Raw genomic sequence first — 24,672 nt, forward strand, 5'->3', positions numbered from 1 at the left:
TTCCAATCACAAGAAGTGGCCTTTGCTTACCAGTACTATATATTCAGTTATAACAATAATAGTAGGTGTTATTTTTATGCACATTTCTACAAACCCAAGAACACATAAAACAGCTGAAGGTAACACCAGACAGCACACTAGACAACAGAATGACTGAAATACACCAGTCAGAAAGCATCTTCCCACAAACCACAGGAATGTTCTTAGATTCTAGAAACTTTGTCCTTAGCCAAAACTCTTAAGGGAATGCTGCTCCCAATAGCAAGTACTTAACCTGAGTTGATCAAGGATTATTGGACATGGGCAGTAGGACCAGGTACCTGTCTAGAGCTACAGCGGAGGGAAAGTGGACCTTAAGGACATAAGCGGACACACACGAGGTTCATGCTCTTCCACATTTACCCCAGAACGTAGCGATGCGTCATTAGTCTTTCCTAATTACAGCAGCTGAAAAAGAAGTTAAACTGTGATTGAGCTCCAACTTGCTCCCCTCATGTAATGCTATTGGGTCACCATAGTAATGGGAAGGAGTGATTCAATCATCTTAAAAGGTTCGGGGTTGTTTACCAAAGTCTTTCTTTATTTGGAATATCATTAGACGCAGTTAAGGACTGGGCCTTTTGTTATACAAGAACAATTATTCTGTCAGGGCATTTGATAGAGGACGAGTCATCCATAGGGCTCTTTCGTCATCACAGTTCTCCTTGATCGAATCAGGAAGCCCACAAGGACACCCAATGATAATTTCATATTCTGAGTCATGCTCTGTATCCCAACTAGTCTTTTAACTTTCGCATCCACTTGTTGAGGGGTCTTGGGTCTAAACTGGTTGAAGTGCTACGCCCTGGTTTCAGGTGCTCAAGTGTCTTCTTCCCTCAGACCATACACCTGCATGCACATCAGATCACCTGCAACCTGCAGTGTGGTTAAGCACTTGGTTTTGGGGATTCATCTCTCTAATTCTCTCCCCCTCTCCCTTTCTTTTCTCCCCCAAAGTCTTCATATTATTATTTTTGTTTCTAGACTGTTGGACTGCAGGCCTCCGATTTCCAGTGAAAAAAAACACGTGTGTGTGTGTGTGTGTGTGTGTGCGCGCAAGTGGCCGATGGTACGAGGAATCTGCCCTGTCCAGCTCCACTGGCCAACAGGAAGCACATTCCAGTCCGTCCTGTTTGCAGGCCTCTCTCTCTTCCTGTCAGGCGCAGGAACATGTCTGTGATAACTTATGAAAATACATCAGCGCAGGCCCTCAGTCCCCTCAGCCCCGCCCACTCTCCCTGGGCCTCACGCCGGACAAGTGGCAGCACATGCCGGAGTGCACTGGCATGACTGAAGGGACTCGGTACATCCCAGTAAAGATATTGGACAGGTAATGCTTTTTGTGATCTCATATAATTTCCCATTTAATATAACTGGACCTTTCTACTGCTCCTCTCTGACTGTTTTCTGGCCTTGAATACAGCTCGGTGGGAAAACTGTTGAAGGTGTTGCACACCGTGATAAATTAAGAGACCACTCCAAAATCTCCACAGGTTTGTAAAAACTGAATCTTTTTCGTAATGACCAGATGTCATTTTCTGGAAGTAAGTGCTTGAATGAATACATTTTGAATAAAATTTTATTTGGAATTTGGGATAAAATGTTGTCAGTAGTTTATAAAACAAAAATGTTCATTTTACTCAAAACATCCCCATAAATATTAAAACCAAAGAAACATCCTGTTTCTCTGGAAACCTCATGTTCTACTCTAGAGTTTTTACTACATCTCTCTCTATATCTATATATATATATATATATATATATATATATATATATATCATGCTTTTGGGTTTTATTTATGTTGCATTTTCTTGGCTACACATTTTCTTGGGTACATTTGTGCCAGAAGTAGGAAGTTGTGCTCACATGTGATATTACTGTTCTGAGTGAGCATAAAGCACATGAAGACATGTGACTACACTGTTAGTTTCCCGTTTTTGACAAGGAGATTTATTTGGGTCCTTGAAGGCAATAACTACTGGCCAGTGAGGGGCTGCACAGAAGTGAGAAATTTTGCAAAGTTTCTTTTAAGCCTTCTCCAGCAAAATAAAGACCACAAAGCAACCTGTCAGTACTGTTCATCACTCCTTTATTTCGCATGTGTCTTGAGGGGAACACTATTACCTAGGAGCTGCAGTGGGCTTATGCAATAAACGATCGAGTGTCTCTTCCTCAACTGAGGCCCGTTTGGGTTTGACAGGCCAAGGAATTCCGCAGCTGAGTAAACCTGTAAGAGGCTGAAGGAACTGGGATTTTCCGAGGCCGGGGCACATTTAAACCAGCATGTCTGCTCCACACCTCTGACACTGGTTAAAAGCCTGCACAGCTTTAACATTACTTTTACTTTTTTGAAACATTTTGTTTTTCAGACTGTATGTTTTCAGTCATCTGTTGAAAGTTTGAGCATACTTTCTGCTCTGTTTCCCGTGCACTAGAGACACCAAATCAATCATATCTTCTCCAGAAATGCTGTTCAGAGTAATTTGGGGTGTGATGGGTTAGGTCATACTGTAAGATGAACACAATCTGTGTCTTTGTCCTATCTTCATATACAGGTAGGTGAATGAGTACATGTTGGGGGGAATATATGGGTATGTGTGTATATATTGGGGTGTGGGCACATTTGGGGGTAGGCCCATGTGCGTAAGAGTGTATATGGGTGTGGTCGGATGTGTGGAGGAAGTCATGTTGGGATCAATGTGCATGTGCGTGTAGGTGTATATGTGTGAGGGTCTACATGTGAAGGTGAGTTTGGGGGCGCGTATGTGTATGTGTATGGGGATGGGTGTGGGTGTGTGCATGGTAGGGGTGTATATAAGGTGTATAGGGTCAAATGCATATATGAGCTGAGTGTATGAGTGAGGACGGCTGGTTCTGGGTCGGGGGCTAGTCGTGCCCGGTCCGCTTCCGGCTGCTCCCCTGTGGTTACTGTTCCGCTCCGGAGGGGGGCATCTTGGGGTTCTGGGGCCCGGCCTGGTGCTCCGGCGTGGGGGCGGTTGGTCCGCTCCCCTGGGCGGTTGTGGTCCGGGGCGGCTCGAGGGGGGCCCTGCCGGGTGGTGGGTGGTTTTCCAGAGCGTGGCGCTGGGGCTTTGCTACCGGCCCACGGCGGGTGGCGGGTGGGGGGGGCATCCTGGGGGGGCTCTGTTTCCTCTGGTTCTGCACTCCTTGGCTGTGGGGGCGCTGTCCGGGGTTCTCACTCTCCCGCCTGTGGGGGCGGGCATGCGAGGGTCACTGGGGAGTGCTGCCCTGGGGCTCCACAGCTCCTGGGGGGGCCGAGGGCGGGTGGGATTCCCGGGTCTTTCTCTGCCTACCTCTGGCCTCTGGGGGAATGTTGTCGCAGCTTTCTACCCTTGCTGGTAAGTACATTCCGTACATTTATCCTATGTTGCACAACTAGGTTACACATAAACACACACTCACACGTACATCATGTCATTTGTGCTAAATGTCTTTGGTACACTTTCTGCTTTACTTTGCTATGGTCATTCGAGCTGGTGGGGTTTTTTTTTTCTTTATATATAATAATAATTATTATTATTACCTCCAAAGATGGGGGGTGGAGGTGGGCCATTTAATAAAATAAAATAAAAATAAAAAAAAAACGAACACAATCTGTGGCTATAAGCTTCAACCCTTCTTTACGCTGCCTGTTTACACTGGGCACTCTTTTCAAAATTTCAGTCATGTGTTTTTAGCTCAAACATGTACATTTAGTGGGTATGAATTGTATTCCTCAACGTCCAGACCTTGAAAATCGATTCCAACGTATTTCCATCATGTCACCAAACTAGGAAATACTCAGATGTTGCTACATCCCCACATTCCCATACTAAAGGTTTCTTACATCCCATTGGATTCAAGGCAGGTAAACCTATGTGAGTTTGATGTCATTGCTCAGGCTGCTACGTATGACCTTAAGGGCAATACTGTGGAGCCTTGAGAGGGGCGGATTGATGCCGGCGCTGTTTAGCTTGGATGGGAGAAGGTGACTGTGTCTCGAGGGGATGTTTACTGCCCATTGTAAGGGCATGAGGTTGGCTGAGTCACATTCATCCCCCTCCACCCCCAGGTCTGTTGTGTTTCCCCTTGGGGAATGTTGGAGTCACTCCAGTGATTGTGAAGCACCGGGCGCTAAAGTGACACATACGGAGCAAATGAGTCTGACAGAGAGGGAGAGGGGAAGAGAGAAAGAGAGAGAAAGCGAATGAAGGGGGGAGAGAGGGAGAAGAGGCATGCCCTGTTCATCTGCCGTAAACACCTGGAAGACCAGGCAGTTGCTTTGTATTGGTCCATAAACGTTTCCTCTATTGACGTGAACACCACAAAGCCCTTGTTACATCCCCATTCCAGTTAAACGCCATGAGTAGAATCACTAATGAACCTTTAGGATCGACTCAACTGAAACTGCCGATGATACTGCTACACCTTACCAGCTAATGGCAGACCTGGTCTTTATTATGAACATACATACTATATGTGATTAAGAACTGTATGTATTTTATCAGCTTTATGTCTGATTCATAGGTTAGCATGGCTGGCAGAAAGGCCAGTGATATCTACCCACCATGGAGCTTGTTGGACTACCTCCCAGGGTGCTAGATCTACCACACCAATCAGTCCGAAGGGGTTAGAATGGGGTGGGTGGCAGGTCCCGTCTAGACCGGAAATGCTGGATGCAGGAAGAGGCTGTAATTAGCAGGGAGATGCATGATATCTTAGTTTATCTACATCAAAGCAGCAAGTCCCTCTCTGTTCCCCTGCGGGACTAAACACAGGAAGATGGTGATAATGAGAGGCTCAGATGGCTAAGCTCTGCTTTAGCTCTTCCTAATGGTGGGCCAATGCTTGCTCCCCTATCCTCCCACGCCTCAGCCAATAGGAACTGGGCGGGGAGGCGAGAGGTCAGTGTTTGGGTCTTTTTGTTGTTGTTGTTTTTTTTTTTTTTTGGAAGGGTGGGTCGAGTCTTTGATCTGCAGTATGACAGAGAGGGGTGTGGCACCACATAAGCAGACTCTGAACTTAGACAGTGGAGATGGGAGGCCTTATTATGGAAGTGCAGTAGGTGTTAAGAAGGGGTTCGCACCATGGTCTTAGCACCACGGTCTTAGCACCACGGTTTTAGGAGTTTGGCCTGTTATTAGGAAAACGTACAGCTGTCAGAGTGAATTTGTGTCGCTCAGTGACTGTGTAATTATGTAACTGAGAGAGAGAGAGAGAGAGAGAGAGAGAGAGAGAGAGAGAGAGAGAGAGAAATTACATCAAATGCGGATAAGATGCAGAAATCAGCAGTGTCCATAGATGTGGCAATCCCAAGGGAAGAAGTGCCCAAAGAAAAGAACACGTAAAGTTAGAAAAAATGCCGAAAGAAGAAATGGAGTAAATGTGGAAGGCGATTGCCAAGGTCGTCCCAGTGATGACTGGGGCTCTTCTGGGCGTGACCCCTAAGCTGGCATTGCACCTCCAACCTGTCCCAAGAATGACGCCGTCAGTCACGCAGCGCACTCTCTCACAGCAAAAATAATGAAAATGCTGCACTACACCCTTGGATTCCCCTGGTAGATGGCCCAATGTGAGGGAGAAATACCACCACCCACTGGAAGCATAAGACAAGAATAACATTAAGAAAGAACATTAAACTCAAGCATATGATCTGAATGTCATAATATGGATTATATAAGTAATACATAGTTCTCCCGGGTATTAAAATCTATCCAGTAGCAAAGAAATGGAGCAAAAATAAAGTGTAGAAGAGAAAGGGTCAGGTGTGTCGAGCAGATGATGAGTTATGAGAGTTTTACTGTCATAATGCCCTAATTGGTTAAAAAAGGGAAATAAACCAGCAATTTCTTAATATATGCCAAGGCATATATTTTTTATGATGTTAAGCTGTGGTTTTACCTTGTGATTGAAGGGTTTTATGTGAAAACACAGTTATGCTCTTTAGCCTTTTGGTTGTATTAAATGTGATTTCTGTGTGTGTCTTTCAGTTTTGATGTGAACTGAAGAATGATAAGAGTCTAAGAAAGGCAGACACGACTGGAATGGTTTCACCTTGAGTTGCCATTGACTCTGTGCCTCAGGATGGAACACACACATAAAAACAGACAGAAACGTAAGTGATTCCCATCTGGGCGGCCCAGCTTTTGTCCTGCTGTCCCTGTCCTCAGGACACTCATCGGTCTTCTCTGTCGCGCAAATTCATTTCTTTCTTTACTCTTTCAGGAGAGTATTCACCAGCTAGGACAGGAGGAGACAACCTTAATTACTTACAATTTACCTCACGCACAACACCGCCACACACGCACAACACCACCACACATACCCAACTCTGCCACACACACACACACACACACACACACACACAGCCGTGTTCATCTTTGTCTCTTTTCTCTCTCTCTCAGTTCATTTCCTCCTTCTCTCTGTTCCCTCTCATTTCCTCTGACAGCGTCTGATTTATTTGTGTCAGGACAAGGACGTTTGCCCATTAGCCAAGCAGTTGACGTCGATGCCACCACCGCCCCCCACACCCAACCCCCCACCTGCACTCCGCCTCTCCCTCTCGCAAATTGGGGTCGTCAACCTCCATCGCATCGAGTGGTGTGGATCACCTGCTCACGCTCGCCCTGCGTCTGCAGAACCATCGCCGCCGACACGCCTGGCCCAAATTAAGTGGGACCGCAACCCAACATCGTGCACAGCAGCACCCTTACTCACCAGGGGGCGGGGCAGAGAAGAGAGAGAGGGCGGAGTCACAAACATCCTGCCAGATGATTAACGGGTGAGGCATAGTGCTGAGGAGTCTGCTATTGGCTCCTGGACCTCGGTGGAGTCATTGAGAATGAGGAGACAGGGAGAACAACAATGAAGGACATTTTTGGGGGAGGTGGGGCAGGGAGGCGGGGTTTGGATGGTAATGAAGAGACTCATTTGTCCGTGGAAGAATGGGAGGTGGATGAAAAATGACAAAATTAATGAGAAAAGAGGGGAAGCGTTAACCCTTGTGAGGGACTGAGTGCTACAGTTGTGTGTTACCAGAGGCCTGAGTACCCCATGATGAAAGGCTAATGCAAGTGCCCACAGCACATGTGAAGCTACACACTGAACAGCTCCTGGCACAGACACTGGGATGTTGGCTTTAGCGTGTCCGTAGGAAGCGAAATGATGGAGGAGTAGCTGTGGGTGGTGCAGGGGGTGGGGTGGAGGGTGGGGATAATTTGGTACGCCCCCCCCCCCCCACACACACACACACACACCCCTGCACATTTACCCAAGCTATCTACACATTCCCATCTCAGTAAACACTAGAAACTCATAACAAGATGGAGAGATTCAGCTATTACTGAATCTCCCCCACCCAGTTGTCTGAGGATGTCCACACCATCTGTCACTGATGTCAGTCAGTCAGTCAGCCAGAGGGGCATTTGCTGTTAAGTCTGAGTAAATCTGCCTTTGAGATCAGTTGAACCTGGACTGTACAATTATATGACAAATATAATTATATTACTAATATAATGAGGAAAATAATCTGACAATAATTTGCATTTTTCCCCAAAGTTGTTGATTATTGGGTTGTTGAGGATGGTATTCCCCAATATCGATAATCTTTTTTCATGTACCAGTGGTTGCCATCTAGCAGCAGATACCAGAGTTTAGAGTTCTGAATCACACTCAGATAGAAACCCAGATGAGCACAGCTTGTCCAGGTATTAAGATATTCCCTCTCGCTCACACCTGGTTTGTGGTAACAGTCTCTGTTGTAACAGTTACCGCGGACCAGAACCATACACAGAAGTTGATCCCTCTGAGGTACTGCCATGACCCAGAGATCAAGCAGATCCAGATGGAGTGCTGTGATCATGTGGTGGCACACCTGCAGATCCATCTACCCTTCCACCCCCTCAGCTGGAGCCCACATAAATAACACACGTTCCTGAGCTGTCCTGAAATCTCCTGAGCTGTCCTGAGCTGTCCTGAACAATCCTGCTCTGTCCTGAATAATCCTGAACTGTCCTGAGCTGCTTTTAACTGTTCTCAACAGTCCTTAACTGTCCTGAGCTGTCCTGAACAGTCCTAAACTGTTCTGAAATGTCCCACCACTTTTGACTTTGTCTTTGCTCTCATGTCTTCCTCCTCAGTCATTGCCATGTCTACTTGGAGGCTGCATCACGCCTGCAGGTGCACTGCTGCACACGGCTCTAGTGTGGTTTCAAACAGGCACTCTGCCAAGCTGTGCGATGTCATCAGCACAGGACCAGACATGCCACCATCTGTCTGACACGCCACACAGAGAGTCGTTAGATACCAGTCGCGTGTCCGTTCATTGGTTCACAAGACTACTACAACCTGTATGATAGAACTGGTTCAAACTTCTTCACTGGGAGTCTACACTCATGTTGAGCTACAGCGATGAGCCACTTTACTGTACCACACACACATAAACACACACACACATAAACACATACACACTCTTGTTTGATCATCCTTCCCTGTTTCTTTCTGTCCATCCTCTGCCTGTATTCTAAACTATTTACACAGAGCGTGGGAGGTTGTCACGGCAACGCAGCAGGCGCGGCTGTCGAGTCGCAGGTGTTCCTGTTTGGATTCTGCATTTCTCACATTGCGGAGGAACAAGATTCTGGTGTCGCTCTTCCCGTATGGCTCCCTTATTTACTCCACCCAGCCGGGACCCCCGGACACGAGCGGAGGAGAGCACGCTTCCTGTTATTTCTACCCCCCCCCCCCCCCACCCTGATACATCCGCATTACTCTGCTAACCCCCCCCCCCCCCAACCTAACCTCTCCACCCAGCGAGTGTGACCTCCACCCAGAGCACCTTCAGCACGTAAATACAACATGGCCTTCTGTTTACTGTTGGTTGCTCAGGCAGGTTAAGATGGTCATGGCTGTTTAGGCTATCAGTGATAATGCTGCCATATCGCATGCACACATGCATACACACACACACACACATACAAAGGAATGTGGGGATTGTAAAGGCAGTTTGTACTAGTGCCAGATCATATCAACCAAACACTTTTAGATTATATCTCTTGTTTGGAGCATCATGGGTCATGGGTCATATCACAATATTACAAGCAAGTGTTTACAGCAGGTGTAGAGTATATTTCACTGATAGGATTTTCTGTAGGCTGTAACAGTAGTTAATGAGTTGCTATCAGCTGTTATTACCATGCAAATGACACGGTGATGTGCTCTGGACTGATGATAAGCAGCTCAGGCATGTGCACCGCTCTCAGAATGTGGAGAAGACTGAAACAGTGTAACCAGATCTTCTACTGGTGAATAGAAGTGTGTTATACCACATTATACTGTGTATATGTGTATGTGTGTGTGTGTGTGCACGTGTATGTATGTGAGCGCGTGGACGTGAGTATGCTGATTGCTGGCTGATTGAAGCCATGATCTGTTATTTCAATGTTCCCTGAAAAATCCAATAAATTTTTTTTGTCTTTCTGGACGCTTGCTGAGCTGAGGAAGAACAGACCTTTGAAATGAACGATGTTTCACCCGCCTGCCGGACCCTCCAGCTGAGATGCTCCAACCCCCCCCCCCCCGAGCCGACTGGAGATTGGTCTCTCTAAAAGAACTCACGCAGCCTTAAACACAGGTCCCGGCCCCCTGTTTCAACACGTCATGGATCGGCTATGCAGAAGTTATAAACATGTCATGGATTGGCTATGCAGTGGTTATAAACACGTCCAGGATCACCGTCGCTCTGGGACAAATAAGTCACCGCCGTCTGCTTGGCCTCAGAAACGTCATAAGATGCACTTGTTGGCCGGTGATCTCACCATTTGAAACCTTAGGAGTGAACAGGGGGAGCTTTAGTGCGTTACTTTCAGCAGATCTTTGACTTGGCTGAGATTTAATGACAGTGATCCCAGATCCACAGGACCGCGAGGCTCTGTACACCTGGATGGCGTATTCAGCAAGAGTCCACCTGGGAGTGCTAGGGGAACGTCCAGTGTAGTAAAGTGAATGGAACTAATGTTAATCTCACAGTGCTAACCAGCCCACTGTGTCTTCCTTTCATTGTTAGCAATATTGCTGTTCCTAGAAGGAACAGGACAATCCAAAGGGCATGGAGCCCTGATCCAGTGCAGACCTTCTCCCTGTACCCTGCACTCTACCCTGTACTCTGTACTCTCTACTCTGTACCCTATACTCTCTACCCTGTACTCTTTACCCTGTACTCTTAACCCTGTACCCTGTACTCTGTACTATCTACCCTGTACCATGTACTTTGTACCATGTACACTTTAATAATAATAATAATACAATAATAATAATAATAATAATAATAATAATCTTTATTTGTATAGCACCTTTCATACATACATGCAACTCAAAGTGCTTTACAGAATAAATAAATAGAAACATTAAAAGGAAGCAAAGATAAGACAAAACCTCCACCCAGCGAGTGTGTGACCTCCACCCAGAGCACCTTTACCCTCTACCCTGTACTCTTTACCCTGTATTCTTTACCCTGTACCCTGTACTCTTTACCCTGTACCCTGTATTCTGTACTGTCCACTCTGTACCCTATACTCTCTACCCTGTACTCTTTACCCTGTATCCTGTACTCTGTACTCTCTACCCTGTACCCAGTTCTCTTTACCCTGTACCCTGTGCTCTCTACCCTGTGCCCTGTAACCTGTACTCTGTGTTTCAGTGCAGATTGCACCCTGAGTGTTTGTGTGTTCCCACTCATGTAGGCTCTAGTTACATGCTTGTTTACAGAACCTTTGCAAGTCACCGAAGACAAGACACATGAGGAAGGTGTGAAACACATACTCATATGAAACATACCTATACTCATATGAAACATACTCATACTGATATGAAACATCCTCATATGCAAAACACACTCTCATATGCGCCATTATATGCGTCCTCAAAACGTGCACACACACCCTGGTTGGTGTTTGCCTGTCAGTTGACCTTGCCTTCAGCATTTTCACTGATGATCTCATTGCAATGCACTGTAGAATAGGGTGGAAGAGGTAGGGTGGTGGGACAATGCAGTGTGTGTATGTGTGTGTGTGTGTGTGTGTGTGTGTGTGTGTGTGTGTGTGTGTGTGTGTGTGTGTGTGTGTGTGTGTGTGTGTGTGTGTGTGTGTGTGTGTGTGTGTGTGTGTGTGTGTGTGTGTGTGATGAGCCCATGAGTTTTATTATGAAGAGCAGGAGAACTTGTGCGCTGGCACTGGTGTCATTAGGAGACCAATGACCTCACATTGTTTCATTGTGAGAGAGCCAACCAGGATAATGTCTCTCTCTTTCTCTCTCTCTCTGTGTCTGTCTGTCTGTCTCTCTCTCTCTCTCTCTCTCCTTTTTTTCCCTCTCTCAAAAAACAGTGACCTAAGAAGAAAGGAATCTTATCTCTGCCAAAATGCACTTTGGAATTCCTATCAAAATGCAAAGCCAGCTCTTGTTTGTCGGTGTGCGGGAGCGAGAGAGGAGTGAGAGAGGAGTGAGAGAGGAGTGAGAGAGGAGCGAGAGAGGAGTGAGAGAGGAGTGAGAGAGGAGTGAGAGTATCAGGGAGAGAGAGAATGATGCTTTGCGCTGGCATAGACTGTGTGAATGAGTGCCGTGTTGTTTATGGCCTGGGCATGTAGAAGATTTATTCTTTGCAATGCAGTCATCTCACCCTTCTCATATGTCCTTTCCACTTCCTGAGTTCCTGACACCCAAAATTCCCAGCATGCACCAGAGCAGACCTGACTCTTTCTGCTATTCCTTCTGTGTAAGTGCAATTGCTCAAATGTTCTCTCCCTTCTGCAATCCTCCGTGTTCGTGCACTCCTGTCCACTTATTTCTCACAAAGTATTTCACATGCACGTTCAGCAGGGGTGACGAAGGTGACTCTCTAGCTGCACAGCTTAACGGAGGCCGCTGTGCTCTGACTACTCCTCGTCCTCTCAGTCTGTACCCTTGGTCTCTTTGTGAAGAGGATGGAAATGGTGGTGGAGGTGGAGGATGTGGGTGTGGGGCGGGTGGGCTCACCTGTGCAAACAGAACATTTTGTCACTCTGAGATAAGGTCCGGAGGCAGCCAGTACTCTTGCTGTCTGCACTTGGCTGTAAGCCAAGACTCATCTATGTAACGCCACAATATCCCTCATTATCAGCATAGGAGTGTGGTTGGCTGCCTGTGGTCCATCTGATCTCAGATCAGGGTTGAACAGGTTGGCGACGTGATGGAGATGAGCAACCCAGGAGGCTTTACACTTTTCCTACACTGCTCATTCAAACGGCCTGAATGGCAGAACCTTACGGGCCCCTTATCCCTACAGTTCAGCGCAAATCCACATTAAACTCGCAGCTCGACCGAGTGCCACAGAGCTCACAGGTGAGTGGGGAACAGCTCCGGTGGGCTTAGCAGTGGCTCAGCGCTACGCTAGCTTAGCCTGGTGGTTTACTAGTGCACATGTGCACAATTGCTTGGGGTGCATTCAGCTGTCATACGCCACCGCGTGGGTGGTTGGAGTGGAGAAGACACGACGATTGGCCGAGCGGGGCACAGAGGAAGCCCGCACTGGTCTGCATCCTCCCAGGTCGCTCGCTAAAATGTGACCTGGAAGAGCTAGACCGCAGGCAGGAACTGGAAATGACTGACTGGGGGGGAACAAAATGGGGGGAAATCCAAGAAGAAGAAGAAGAGACAAAGAGAGTGAAAGAGAGGGCCGATCCCAGCAGAGTCAGAAAGTCAGCGGAGCAAACCGAGAACCTCTCCACAGTTCCATAGGCTTGAGGGCCTTCTCTCTCCCTTAGGGCCCTCGATGCCTGACACCCGCTGAAGCTCATCGGCTCACTGCAACAGCCCTTCAGCTGAGGAGAGGGATTTTTATGTTTAGAATGCATGTTGAGAATGCATGTTTGTCTCAGAAGACTTGTTAATGATTTTGTGTGTGTGTGTGTGTGTGTGTGTGTGTGTGTGTGTGTGTGTGTGTGTGTGTGTGTGTGTGTGTGTGTGTGTGTGTGTGTGTGTTTGTTCTTTTGTTTGTTTGTGTGTGTGTGTCTGTTTATTTGTTTGTATCGAGCTATGTGCCTTTGGTCCAGTGAATGACGGGACCCTTGTGCTGTCGTGGTCTGCAATTATCCTACAATCGTCCCGCACACTCATCCTGATGTGAGTGAAATGAGGGAATTTGGGGTCGGTCTGTATTGTCTGTGTTAAAGCAGATGGGGAGGGGGGGGGGGGGGGGGGTGATTCAGGGGACTCAATCCAATCAGTGAGACGACACTTCCGAGGTTCGAGACATTTTCTCATTGCCCTGTCAGATGCATACCAATTCGCTTCACCTTACAGGAAGGACAAATGCACCTTATTCTCCTCCCTCCCTCTCTCCTTTTCTCTCTGTCTTTCTCTCTCTCTGTTTAATCACCCTTTCTCTCTCATCTCTTTCTCTATGTCTCTCAGCCCCTCCCTGTCTAACTGACTCTCTCTCTCCTTTTCTCTGTCTGTGTCTTTATCTCTGTTTAATCACACTTTCTCTCATCTCTCTCATTCTCTCTCTCAATCTCTCTTCCTCTCTCTCCCCCCCTCTCTCTCTGTCTGTCCCTCTCTCTCTCTCCATCTCAATCCTTCTTTTTCTCTCTCTCCCTCTCTGTCCCTCTCTCTGTCCCTCTGTCTCTCTTTCTCCCTCTCTCTCTTCTTCTCTCTGTCTTTCTCTCTCCATCTCTCTTCAACTCTGTCTCTCTCTCTCTCCCTCTCTCCCTCCCTCCCTCTCTGCAGGCCCCTCTTCTCCTCTTCTCACCCCGTGGTGATGGATGCTCCATTCTCGGACTCTTTGGTCGCTCCACTGACAGTGAATTAATCTCGTCCCCTTGTTAGCTCTCTCTGTTCGCCGCCAGTCTATCCAGAACAAACATTCAGAGGGAAAATATCCCATGGTCATGCCCATCATGTGTGCCGCATTATCTCTCCTGTTTTTTCCTGTTTCCGACAATAGTAACACTGAGACCAAAGTGTAAAGTAGCAAAAGGCAAATCTAATGTGTGTCCAACGCAGCCCTGACCTTATCTGTATCTGTATGTGTGTGTGTGTGTGTGTGTGTGTGTGTGTGTGTGTGTGTGTGTGTGTGTGTGTGTGTATGTGTGTGTGTGTGTGTGTGTGCACGCATGCATTTGCACACACTCATGTGGGTGTTTATGTGTTCAAGTATGAAGGGGAGGGGGACTTTCTTAGTGACATCACTATCAGGGAGGATCCAAATGGACAGGAAAGTCAATTAGAGTTTAACTGAGTTTACCAGCTGGAGAGAGTGAGGAAGATAGAGAGAGAGAGAGAGAGAGAGAGGAAAAAGGGGAGGAGAGTGAAAGAGAAGGAGAGCTCAATAGAGTGGAAAGCAGAGAAGCAGTTACAAAGTCTGACGGACTGAAGGGAATTTTGCCGGTGAGCGACAAACTTCAAACTTCTACAGTTCTTCATCTCCTCCAGTGTTCTACCTCTCTTCCTCTCCTCCGGTCTTCCTGGGGTGCTTCTTCTGCCGTTCTCTTGGAGTCAGGCTTGGAGCGGGGAGGAGGTGAGGGAGGAGCGGGCTCTCGTGGGCCACAGGGAGTCGGAGCTCTGAATAGGAGAGCAGGATGAGAGTGTGAGGACCCTGGTTGACCACGTCCTCATCTCCCTGCAACCCAGCATGGAGTGGAGGGTTAGGCTGCCGGCAACCTCTCACACACGCGCTGACTGAGGAAGGGAAAGAGAGAGAGAGAGAGAGAGAGAGAGAGAGAGGGAACCAGGTTCTCAGGAGAGCGCGGGAAGACGAGGGTCTGTAACACTGGAGCTAACTGACAAACCATGGACTCTGCACACCTCTCACCTCACCTGGACGTGAGTACCTCATACACACACACACACACACACACACACACAACTCTCACTCTTGGCACCGTTTGTGGTCTAAGTCCATATGTAAAAACACTGATCATACATCATACACTCATTCTGACAGCCCCTCTTTCATCAGACTCGGAGGCTGTCGGTATGGCATGTTTATTCTGCATCACGTTACACCTCCGCTCCGTTTCCTGCCGTTTCCATGGCCATCCTGATGGCCCGTTGCGTCCGTGCTGAAAACCCCGCGTGTGCTGCTCATGGACTGTGCCCGGCACAAGGCTCACGTCCCGCACGTGAACACAACGCCCCTGCCAACCAGGGGAGTCGGGCGGTGGTTGGGGAGTGGGCATGGGTGACACACGGCACACGGCTGCCTCGCTCTCCGGCTGCCTGTCAAAGGGCAAAGGTGAATGTTTAAGAGTTGTGCCTGGCACAATGGGACACTGGGAAAAGAAATAAACACACTGGAAAAGAGATCATTGCACATGTAGGAAGGCACACAGAGTCCCAGGGAGTTTTCCCACTGCTTGCAAACATCAAGGCCACATGTGTGGTAGTCACAGGGTATGTCACGGCATGTGTCTTTGATAAAAATAATATTGTAAAATTATGCTAAAGCTACAAGCTTGGCGTAATGTTTTTTTTGTGCAACTGTGAAGGCATATTTTAAAAAAGGTAAACCTTCCTGAATACTCTAGTGATATATATGACAGTGCTTTATTACAGGATCAACTGAGCACTGATTGGTCTGTCTGGCTGTGAGAGCTCCAATCATGCTGAGCACATGTTCCTGTGAGCCAATGTCTAGTCTCGTCTACTCCACTCATCCTTAGGGATCTTTTTAGTCTACTCTGAGCTGAACCTTGGCACATACCTCTCTCTCTCTCTCTCTCTCTCTCTCTCTCTCTCTCTCTCTCTCTCTCTCTCTCTCTCTCTCTCTCTGTCTCTGTCTCTGTCTCTGTCTCTCTGGTCTGAGTAAGGGTGTTGTACTTGTCTGGCTGTGTTTGAATCTGTGTGTGTGTGTGTGTGTGTGTGTGTGTGTGTGTGTGTGTGTGTGCGTGTGTGCGTGTGTGTGTGTGTGAAACATTTTTATAGAGTGGTCAGAGGTTTTGAATTTTCTCAATGCTGTGTGACATACAGGAGGCAGGCAGGTCTGTATCATTAGCTCCTAATCGTTCCAGCTGCTCTAAATTACAGCAGTGTGTTAATACACTCCAATACAACCACCCTCAAGGCTCCCGGGTGTATTTGCCTAAAGATTTCATCTGCTTAATGCACAGGGCTAGACACAGGCTTCCCTCTGTCTGCTCCTCCATCTGCAAGTTCTTCTATGCCCACACATATGAGAACTGTAGTAAACTGTAGGAACTGTGTGTATATGTGTTGTACACAATGATGCATTTTTCACAAGGACTTTTCTGCAGTTTTAGCATGTGTTATTTTAAAAGAAAGTGAGAGAATGGAGAGAATGAAAGGAAAGGGAGTGAGAGAGAGAGAGAGGGAGTCGGAGAGAGAGTGAGTGAGAGAGAGAGAGAGGGAGTCAGAGAGAAAGTGAGTGAAGGAGAGGAGAGGGAGTAAGAGAGAGGGAGTGACGAAGTGAGAGAGAGACTGATAAGGGGTGTTAGAGAGATGGAGAGAGGGAGTGAGAGAGGAGAGAGGGAGTGAGAGAGGGAGTGAGAGAGGATAGAGGGAGGGAGAGAGGGAGTGAGAGAGAAGTGGTCGAAGGAAAGAAAGAGGGGAAGAACAACAGGAAGTACGAGGAACCCAGGGACCAAGTGTAACATGAAGACAGTGGCAGAGGATAAATCAGCACAGAACATAGAAAAGCTTGCAGTCCCTATAGTCCAGAACCCTGCATCTCTCTCTCTCTCTCACACACACACACACACACACACACACACACACACATTCACCTGAAGCACAGGCACACACCTGAGCCCTTGGCGATTACAAAGTACTGACCTAATCCACACAAAAGCCAGGATACAACAAATGTGTGTGTGTGTGTGTGTGTGTGTGTGTGTGTGTGTGTGTGTGTGTGTGTGTGTGTGTCACTAGCAAGAGTGCCCTTTTGAACAATGATATATCCATTCTAGTCAAAGGAAAATGGCCAACAGGAAGGAGAAAGATAAGGTAAAAGACAAACAGAGATAGAGAAAGAGAGAGAGGAAACAAAGAGTAGAGGGGGAGAGAGAGAGAAGGAGAGAGAGAAAGAATGAGAGAGAGAGAGAAAAGAAGGAGAGAGAGAGAGAGAGAGAGAGAGAGAGAGGGAGAGGGAGTAAATAGCAAATTTTTCATATTCCATGTTCCAACTTGAAGGTCATAAGGTCACATCACCGTAGCAATGGCACGAGCCTGCCTCTCAGTGTCTGCTGGGGTTTTCCTGCCGTCTGCTTCAGGGTCAGCCTGGAATCTAATAACCCTTCCACAACCTGCCCCTGATTACTGCCCCCTCCCAAGAGGAAGCGGCAAAATGGTACCAATCCGAGAACCCAATCACAGCCCAGACACCCTGACACTTGCCGAAAACAAACACACAAAAGGGTCATCGGGGATAAAGGAAATTACAGCTATAACCACAACTACAGCTACAGATACAGCTACAGCTACAACTACAGCTACAGCCATAGCTAAAGTTTCAACTACAGTTACAGTAGCCAGTTTAGTCTTGGCGATGAGCTTCCAGGAGGGAGATAGAGAGAGAGACTGCAGTAGAAATTCTCTTACCCTACACTGCCCTGGGGTCTCAGATCTGCCCCCACCCAGACACCAGCACTATGGTGACCCACGTCCCTACTGCCATCTTGTCATGTTTCACAGTTCATTGAGAAGTGACAGATAAAGAGCACACAACCTATTATACTGGTTACGGGGCCAACTGGGACCTGTTCTCTGTAACCAGTTCAAATCAAGTGTGACTGTGTTAGAGATTTAAATATCGAAGCTGGAACATTTGAACAAGCTTTTGCTTCACACCCTAAAATACTGGATGGTACACACCTGTGGCATAAATTTGAGTCTATATTTGAGAGTGAACGATGTTTCAAAAGTAACTTTATTCTGCATCTAACACCATGCCACAGTGCAGTCCAATCAGCAAGAAGATCAGCATAGCAGGTAGAGTGGCTGAAATTCTGTCTGAGAAAAGACTCTTTAAGTGTTTCTCAGAATGTTTACATGATAGCCTTAAATGTAAAACTACACCATTTAAATCTTCCACCAGAATCTTACGCTACACAGTCCACTGCGTAGACCATTGACGTTACAGGTTACTCTCATTTGTCAGTTAAATCAACAGGAGAGACATGAGTGTAATGAATTGGTCTAACAGGACACACGTAAAGCTATAAATCATCCAGTACGGGCATATCCTCCTTCTGTACTAATCATTCCCCCCCAGTGCTGTTTCTGTAGTTACTGTCATTTACAACAAATGCCGTTCAGTTTACAATAGAAACCCCATAATGCTGCTTTCTGGCTGTGTTTAACTTGCAAGACAAATATAGCAGTAAATCTATTGAAATAGTTCATATAGAAGATCGTGAGAGAGAATGTTGAATAAATGAGGAATCAAACAATTTTAACTCATATTTTACCACATCTCTTCTCAAAGCAGGTGATTAAAAAATTAATTAAAGGGCGCTTGATTTGTTATGTACAGTCCTACACCACAGAGAGAAGAAAAAGTGTGAACACCAACCAAATTTCTTGTTACTGAATAAAATCCATTTTAAATCAGACACAACCTGTCTCACTCTCTCCAGAGCCACAATGTTCCCCGCTAGCCTTCTGGTTCTGATGACCCTGCTGCTACCTCAAGCCTTGTCAGCTCACCAGGAGGGTTCCAGTGGTTCTGATGGGAACTTGGGCCCCGCGCTGGAGCCCAGTCTGGCCCAGACCATTCAGAACCTCCTGCTTAGCCGCCTGGGCCTCCAGTCTCATCCCGACCCCCGTCCAGGAGCCGTGGTGCCCCAGTATCTCCTGGACCTCTATCGCTTCCACACCCAGCAGTACCATCTCATAGATGATCCAGGCTTCACCTTCCCTACCCAGCATGCCCAAGGGGCCAACACCGCCCGCTCCTTCCACCACGCAGGTACAAGCTGTTAGGCATTCGATGTGTGATTGGTTTGGTCTCCACGGCAATGTAGCTCACTCTACGTGCAGTGCATTAATGTGTGGAATTGACTTTAACCTCCTCTGCTGCCAACGTGTACAATGAAAAAGCTGTTAAACGCACCGTTTGTTGTTGCAGACTTGGCTTTAGTGAAGAGATCTTGGGGTAGATTTTAAAAGCACTCCTGGAAAGTGACATGTAATTATGATTTAGTTACACCATTATGCCATTACCTGGGCCAATCAGATAGAATGTTTTTTTAATCAACATGTAATGTGACCAAGTACCAAGAACATGAACTAAACGCTGCAACACTGTCAAATTAAACTTTTCTTTCTTTCTCTGGCGTCTTCTGTCCTCCTTCTCTGTCTGTCACAGTGTCTTCAGATGTCCCTCCCTCTGACGAAAAGAAGGGCAGGGTACACATGGCATTCAACCTGTCCTCCATCCCGTCCTACGAGAACGTGGTCTCAGCAGAGCTGCGTGTCCTGTGTGGCGGAGGGGGTTCGGTGCCTCGTACTGTCAGCATCTATCTGCCTGGTAGCAACACTGACTCCCAACCCAAATTGCTCCATTCAAAACAGCTGACCAGAGAGCCTCAGTCTGGCGAGTCCTGGGAGGCCTTCCCCCTGGAGGGAGAAGTGTTTCAGAAGCTGTCTGATTGGTCCGGGAGTGTGTCCTTCATCTTGGAAGTGAACCCAGATAACAGCAGCCTGGAGGAAGTAGATGCAGAAGATCATTTGAGAGTGCGCAGGTCCGTGGGTCAGGACGAGCACAGCTGGACACGGCAGCGACCCCTGCTGGTCACTTACAGCCACGATGGGCGCAGCGAACCGCTCCTACCGCTCGGAAGGAGGACCCCCTGGAGCAGGAGGGCGGGGAACGGGGCAAGAAATGGCCGAGGTCAGGGGTCAGAGGCCGGCCAGCGCAGCAGGTGGGCGGAGAGGCGGGTGAAACGCAACGGGGGCAGGCGAGCGGCCAAGCTGAAGCGTCTCGCCCGTGCCCGCTGCCGCCGCCACCCGCTCTACGTGGACTTCCAGGATGTCGGGTGGAACAAGTGGATCGTGGCGCCGACGGGCTACGACGCCTTCTTCTGCCTGGGCGAGTGCCGTTTCCCGCTGGCCGACCACATGAACTCGACGAGCCACGCCATGGTGCAGACGCTGCTGAACTCTGTGAACGGGGCGACGGTGCCCCGTGCCTGCTGCGTGCCCACGGCCCTCAGCCCCATCGCCCTCCTCTACCTGGACCAGGATGAGCACGTGGTCCTGAAGAACTACCAGGACATGGTGGTGGAGGGCTGCGGCTGCCGGTAGCGAGGGGGAACGGAGCCATAACCAGGGGTGCTGGATGGTGGTGGAGGGGAGATCTAAGAGAGAGGAAGACAGAGAGACAGAAAGAAAGAAAGAAAGAAAGAAAGAAAGAAAGAAAAACATGTTCAAATCTCGTGAAGGAAATCCTTTGGAGCCCAGCGCCGACCTCCTGTCAACGTGTGAAGCTGTACGTGTCTGTATGTCGTGTCTTTGCGTAGTCGCTAATACTCTCCCTAGCGAGTCTCACGCCCTGCAAAATACCACCCACACACCCACATCCCTCCCCCCACCCCCGTCATGTGTGCAGCAATTGTGTCAGTATCAGTGTGTTTTCCCTGCCCCCTTTCGCACCCTTTCTCGACGTCAACAACGTGACGCCATGACAGAGACATCAAGCTTTTGCTAGCCTGTACTATGCTGGACGTAAAATAAGCAACATGTTGGGCTAATGCATTCTAAGAGTAGAGTGCTATTCTTCTCAACACAAATAATGTAAAAAGATGTACAAATATGGAAATCCAAGGTGGCTAACCACAGGAAACCCTGACACTTCGTCTGAGCAACTATTATGCTATTGTTTGAGTGTAGAAGTGTTATTATTTATGGTGACTTTTTATGTTAATTTACTTTGCAGTCAGATAAAAGTACACAGTTGCTAAACAATTTAACGTCTATGGTCTTAAAGTAAATATAATTTAAGAGAACATATATAAATATATATGTATATCTATTTAAGTAGCAAACAGTATGATGTATTTAATCTTTACAAATATTGCAGATATACATATCCCAAGGCCTCAGAAATACGGTGAAAATCATTCCAATTTGGTTGTATTTGTCTCTGTATTAAACTAATGTTAACTTCCTGATGTCAAGTTGTAAAACAATGTAAAACGTGAAGCCTCTGCACATAGACCATTCCTCTAGTGTTGCGTGTGTATTCATGTGTAACGGTTTTCCACGGAGTGCTGTGGAACGAACATTCCGCCATCATGCTAAGGTTGCACAGTTTGCGAAGCGATCATTTTGCTTGTCTGAAAAGTACACTAGTTCAAAACAAGAAAAAGAAAACCCATTGCTCCTTCTAGGACATGTTTTTCGGGTTATTGGATTGGTCTGATATTATTTCCTGGTTACAGTTTAACAGTGTGACACCTTCAACACCGACATATATGCAACAGTCTATGGAAAGTCTGATGTTGTCTGAAGATGTGAAATGTGTAAAAAATAATAATAATAATAATAATAAACAAAAAACTGATCAAGCACTCTAGGGATGGTTTGCAGAATCGTTCTCTTACACCCTGCACATTTAATTCCTGCTATGGAAGATGTGTCCTTGCCAGTTCTCCATCGTCTAGATGGATGTAGGTGGGTAAGCTGAACAGTGATCTCATTAACATACTGTATATGTGATGTACCAATAACATGAGACCCCCTGGCTGTCTACTGGTGAACACAACCTGTCTCAAAATGAGGCACATCATCTCTAACTCTTGTCATAAGCACTCAGAGTGGTACAAAGCCACTGGTCTGAGAACTGAAGCAGAACTTTACATCTGCTCTAAGAACGCTGAGATTAAATTGGTGTGTGAGTGTGTGTGTGTGTGTGTGTGTGTGTGTGTGTGTGTGTGTGTGTGTGTGTGTGTGTGTGTGTGTGTCTTTGGGGGTGGGGGGGTGGGGTCTGTAATGTAGGAGATGGTAAGACAGACAGCTCATCGACTAAATGTAGCACACCTACTCAGTTCCTGCAATGTGTCTGAGGTCCGTCTCTGTCTTCCCTTTCTCTTTTCACCCTTCTCTCTGTCTCTCTTTCAATCAATCAATCAATCAAATTTTATTTATATAGCGCTTTTTACAACAGTTGTTGTCACAAAGCAGCTTTACAAGTGCCGAGTCCTAGCCCCCAGTGAGCAAGCCAAAGGCGACAGTGGCAAGGAAAAACTCCCTAGTTTTTTGCATGAGGAAGAAACCTTGAGAGGAACCAAGACTCAGGGGGGGAACCCATCCTCCTCTGGCCGACACCGGTCACCATGACAACAACAACAATATAGACAGAATGTAGACAGAATGTAAAAGATGCAATAATGTCAATTTAGACAGAATATAAAAGATGTAATAATGTCCATCATGGTGTAGGCATCCGGTTAGGCAGGAGGTGGCCGGCCAGGATGGATCGCTTGTCTCTCCTCATCTCATTATTCCTCAAGCAGGCGGGCAGCCATGTGGAGAAATGAAACAGGGAAAATTAGCTCTGTATGAGGACATATACAGGACAGGTAAAATTATAAACATTTCTGGAGTGTGGCAGCAACTCCGGCACTAAGTTAAATTATTACAGCCTAGCTAAAAAAAAAAGGCAGAACCAGAAGGTAACATAGGCTTGGGGGCATTCTGAGACAATGGCATCCGTCCACTGCACTGTCAACAACTTGAGTGACCACGAGCAGTGACAGGATGACAGCACCAGCACCCCAGTCTACCATAAAACCCTTCATCTATGAACCCCTGGATCTGTACCTTTATCTAAGGGGGATATTAATTATCAAACGCTAGACTAAATAAGTGGGTTTTCAACCTAGATTTAAAGATTGTGACTGTGTCAGAGTCCCGGACACATTTAGGAAGATTATTCCAAAGCTGGGGGGCCTTATAAGAAAAGGCTCTTCCCCCTGCTGTTACCTTGTTAATTTGTGGAACTAATAACAGACCAGCACCCTGTGATCTTAGTTGACGTGGGGGTTCATAGTAGGAAATAAGTTCCTGGAGGTATTCAGGAGCAAGCCCGTGTAGTACTTTATATGCTAATAATAGAATTTTAAAATCAATACGAAATTTAACTGGGAGCCAATGCAGGGCTGATAGGACTGGTCTAATATGCTGAAATTTTCTAGTTCTGGTCAGAACTCTAGCTGCGGCATTTTGAACTACTTGAAGTTTATTTAGATTCCTATTTGAACATCCTGACAGTAGTGAATTGCAGTAGTCTAGTCTAGAGCTAACAAATGCGTGCACCAATTTTTCTGCATCATCCTGTGATAATGCATTTCTTAATTTGGCAATGTTGCGGAGATGTAGAAAAGCTATCCTAGTAGTATTATCTATATATTTATCAAATGATAGGTCAGAGTCGAGTATGATGCCTAGGTTTTTGGCTACTGTGCCAGGTGTAATGGGATAGTCTGCAAGATTAAGCATTAAATTTGGAATTTTCTGTCTTGCGGCCTTAGGGCCCACAAGGAGAACTTCTGTTTTGTCCTCATTTAATTGTAGGAAGTTTAGAGACATCCAGCATTTAATATCTCTTACACAGGCCTCAATTTTTCCTAAACTGAGTTTGTCATCGGGTTTGGCTGATATGTAAAGTTGAGTGTCATCCGCATAGCAGTGAAAATTGACACCATGTTTGTTTATAACTGTGCCCAATGGTAGCATATATAATGTAAATAATAGTGGTCCTAAGATGGAGCCTTGCGGGACCCCATATTTAACCATTGTACGTTTGGATGAAATATTATTGAGCTCTACAAACTGATAGCGATTTGTTAAGTAAGACTGAAACCATGAAAGGGCTGTGCCTGAGACTCCAACCCAGCGTTCTAACCTTTCTAGCAAGATCCTATGATCAATTGTGTCGAAAGCTGCACTAAGATCAAGAAGCACTAACAGTGATACATAGCCTTGATCTGATGCAAGGAGGAGATCATTTGTTACTTTAACTAATGCTGTTTCAGTACTGTGATGGGGCCTAAAACCAGATTGGAACTTTTCAAATGTGTTATTCCTATGCAGATATAGGCATAATTGCTGGGCAACAGCTTTTTCTATGATCTTAGATATAAATGATGTGTTTGAAATGGGTCTATAATTAGATAGCACAGTCGGATCAAGATTTGGTTTCTTGATCAGAGGTTTGATAATTGCTAATTTACATGATTTGGGCATGTGACCTATTGTAATGGATGAGTTAACTATAGTTAGAAGAGGTTCAGTTACAGCTGGTAATACCTCTTTTAATAACTTTGAGGGAACCGAGTCTAATGTGCAGGTAGTACAATTTAAGGAAGAAATTATTTTCTCTAATTCTGATTTTGGGAGTGGATGAAAAGCATCAAGTTTTTCTCCCGGTATGTAATTTAAATCAATATCAACCAAACCAGATGACATACCAGTTGTATTGCTAATAAAGGGTTTTATATTTTGTCTAATATTCTCTATTTTATTCTCTGTCTTTCTTTCTCGCTATCTGTCTCTCTCTGTCTCTTTCTCTGTCCATCAGCAGTGTCTGTCTCTCGTCTGTCAGAGGCCATGACTGTTGGTGGCAAGAGTGCAAGCCACACACACATG

At 46.6% G+C, this 24,672-nt stretch overlaps 1 protein-coding gene across 1 annotated transcript; it reads left to right on the forward strand.

Annotated features, from left to right (window-relative positions):
* Positions 1–14,346: 14,346 nt before the first annotated feature.
* On the forward strand, positions 14,347–20,600 carry bmp16 (bone morphogenetic protein 16). Its single transcript, XM_076994354.1, has 3 exons — positions 14,347–14,889; positions 18,660–18,991; positions 19,391–20,600. The coding sequence occupies exons 2-3, from the start codon at positions 18,667–18,669 to the stop codon at positions 20,326–20,328; spliced, it is 1,263 nt and encodes a 420-aa protein (XP_076850469.1). The 5' UTR covers positions 14,347–14,889; positions 18,660–18,666; the 3' UTR covers positions 20,329–20,600.
* The last annotated feature ends 4,072 nt before the right edge of the window (positions 20,601–24,672 follow it).

This window comes from Brachyhypopomus gauderio, chromosome 2 (genome assembly GCF_052324685.1).
Source record: "Brachyhypopomus gauderio isolate BG-103 chromosome 2, BGAUD_0.2, whole genome shotgun sequence".
NCBI classification, from domain to species: domain Eukaryota; kingdom Metazoa; phylum Chordata; class Actinopteri; order Gymnotiformes; family Hypopomidae; genus Brachyhypopomus; species Brachyhypopomus gauderio.

What these genes read in the sequence shown, in the direction of transcription:
- bmp16 (XM_076994354.1), top strand. Translation starts at nt 18,667, where the DNA reads ATGTTCCCCGCTAGCCTTCTGGTTCTGATGACCCTGCTGCTACCTCAA. An exon ending in CCGCTCCTTCCACCACGCAG is followed by an intron (nt 18,992 to 19,390) that starts GTACAAGCTGTT and finishes TGTCTGTCACAG; the next exon opens with TGTCTTCAGATGTCCCTCCC.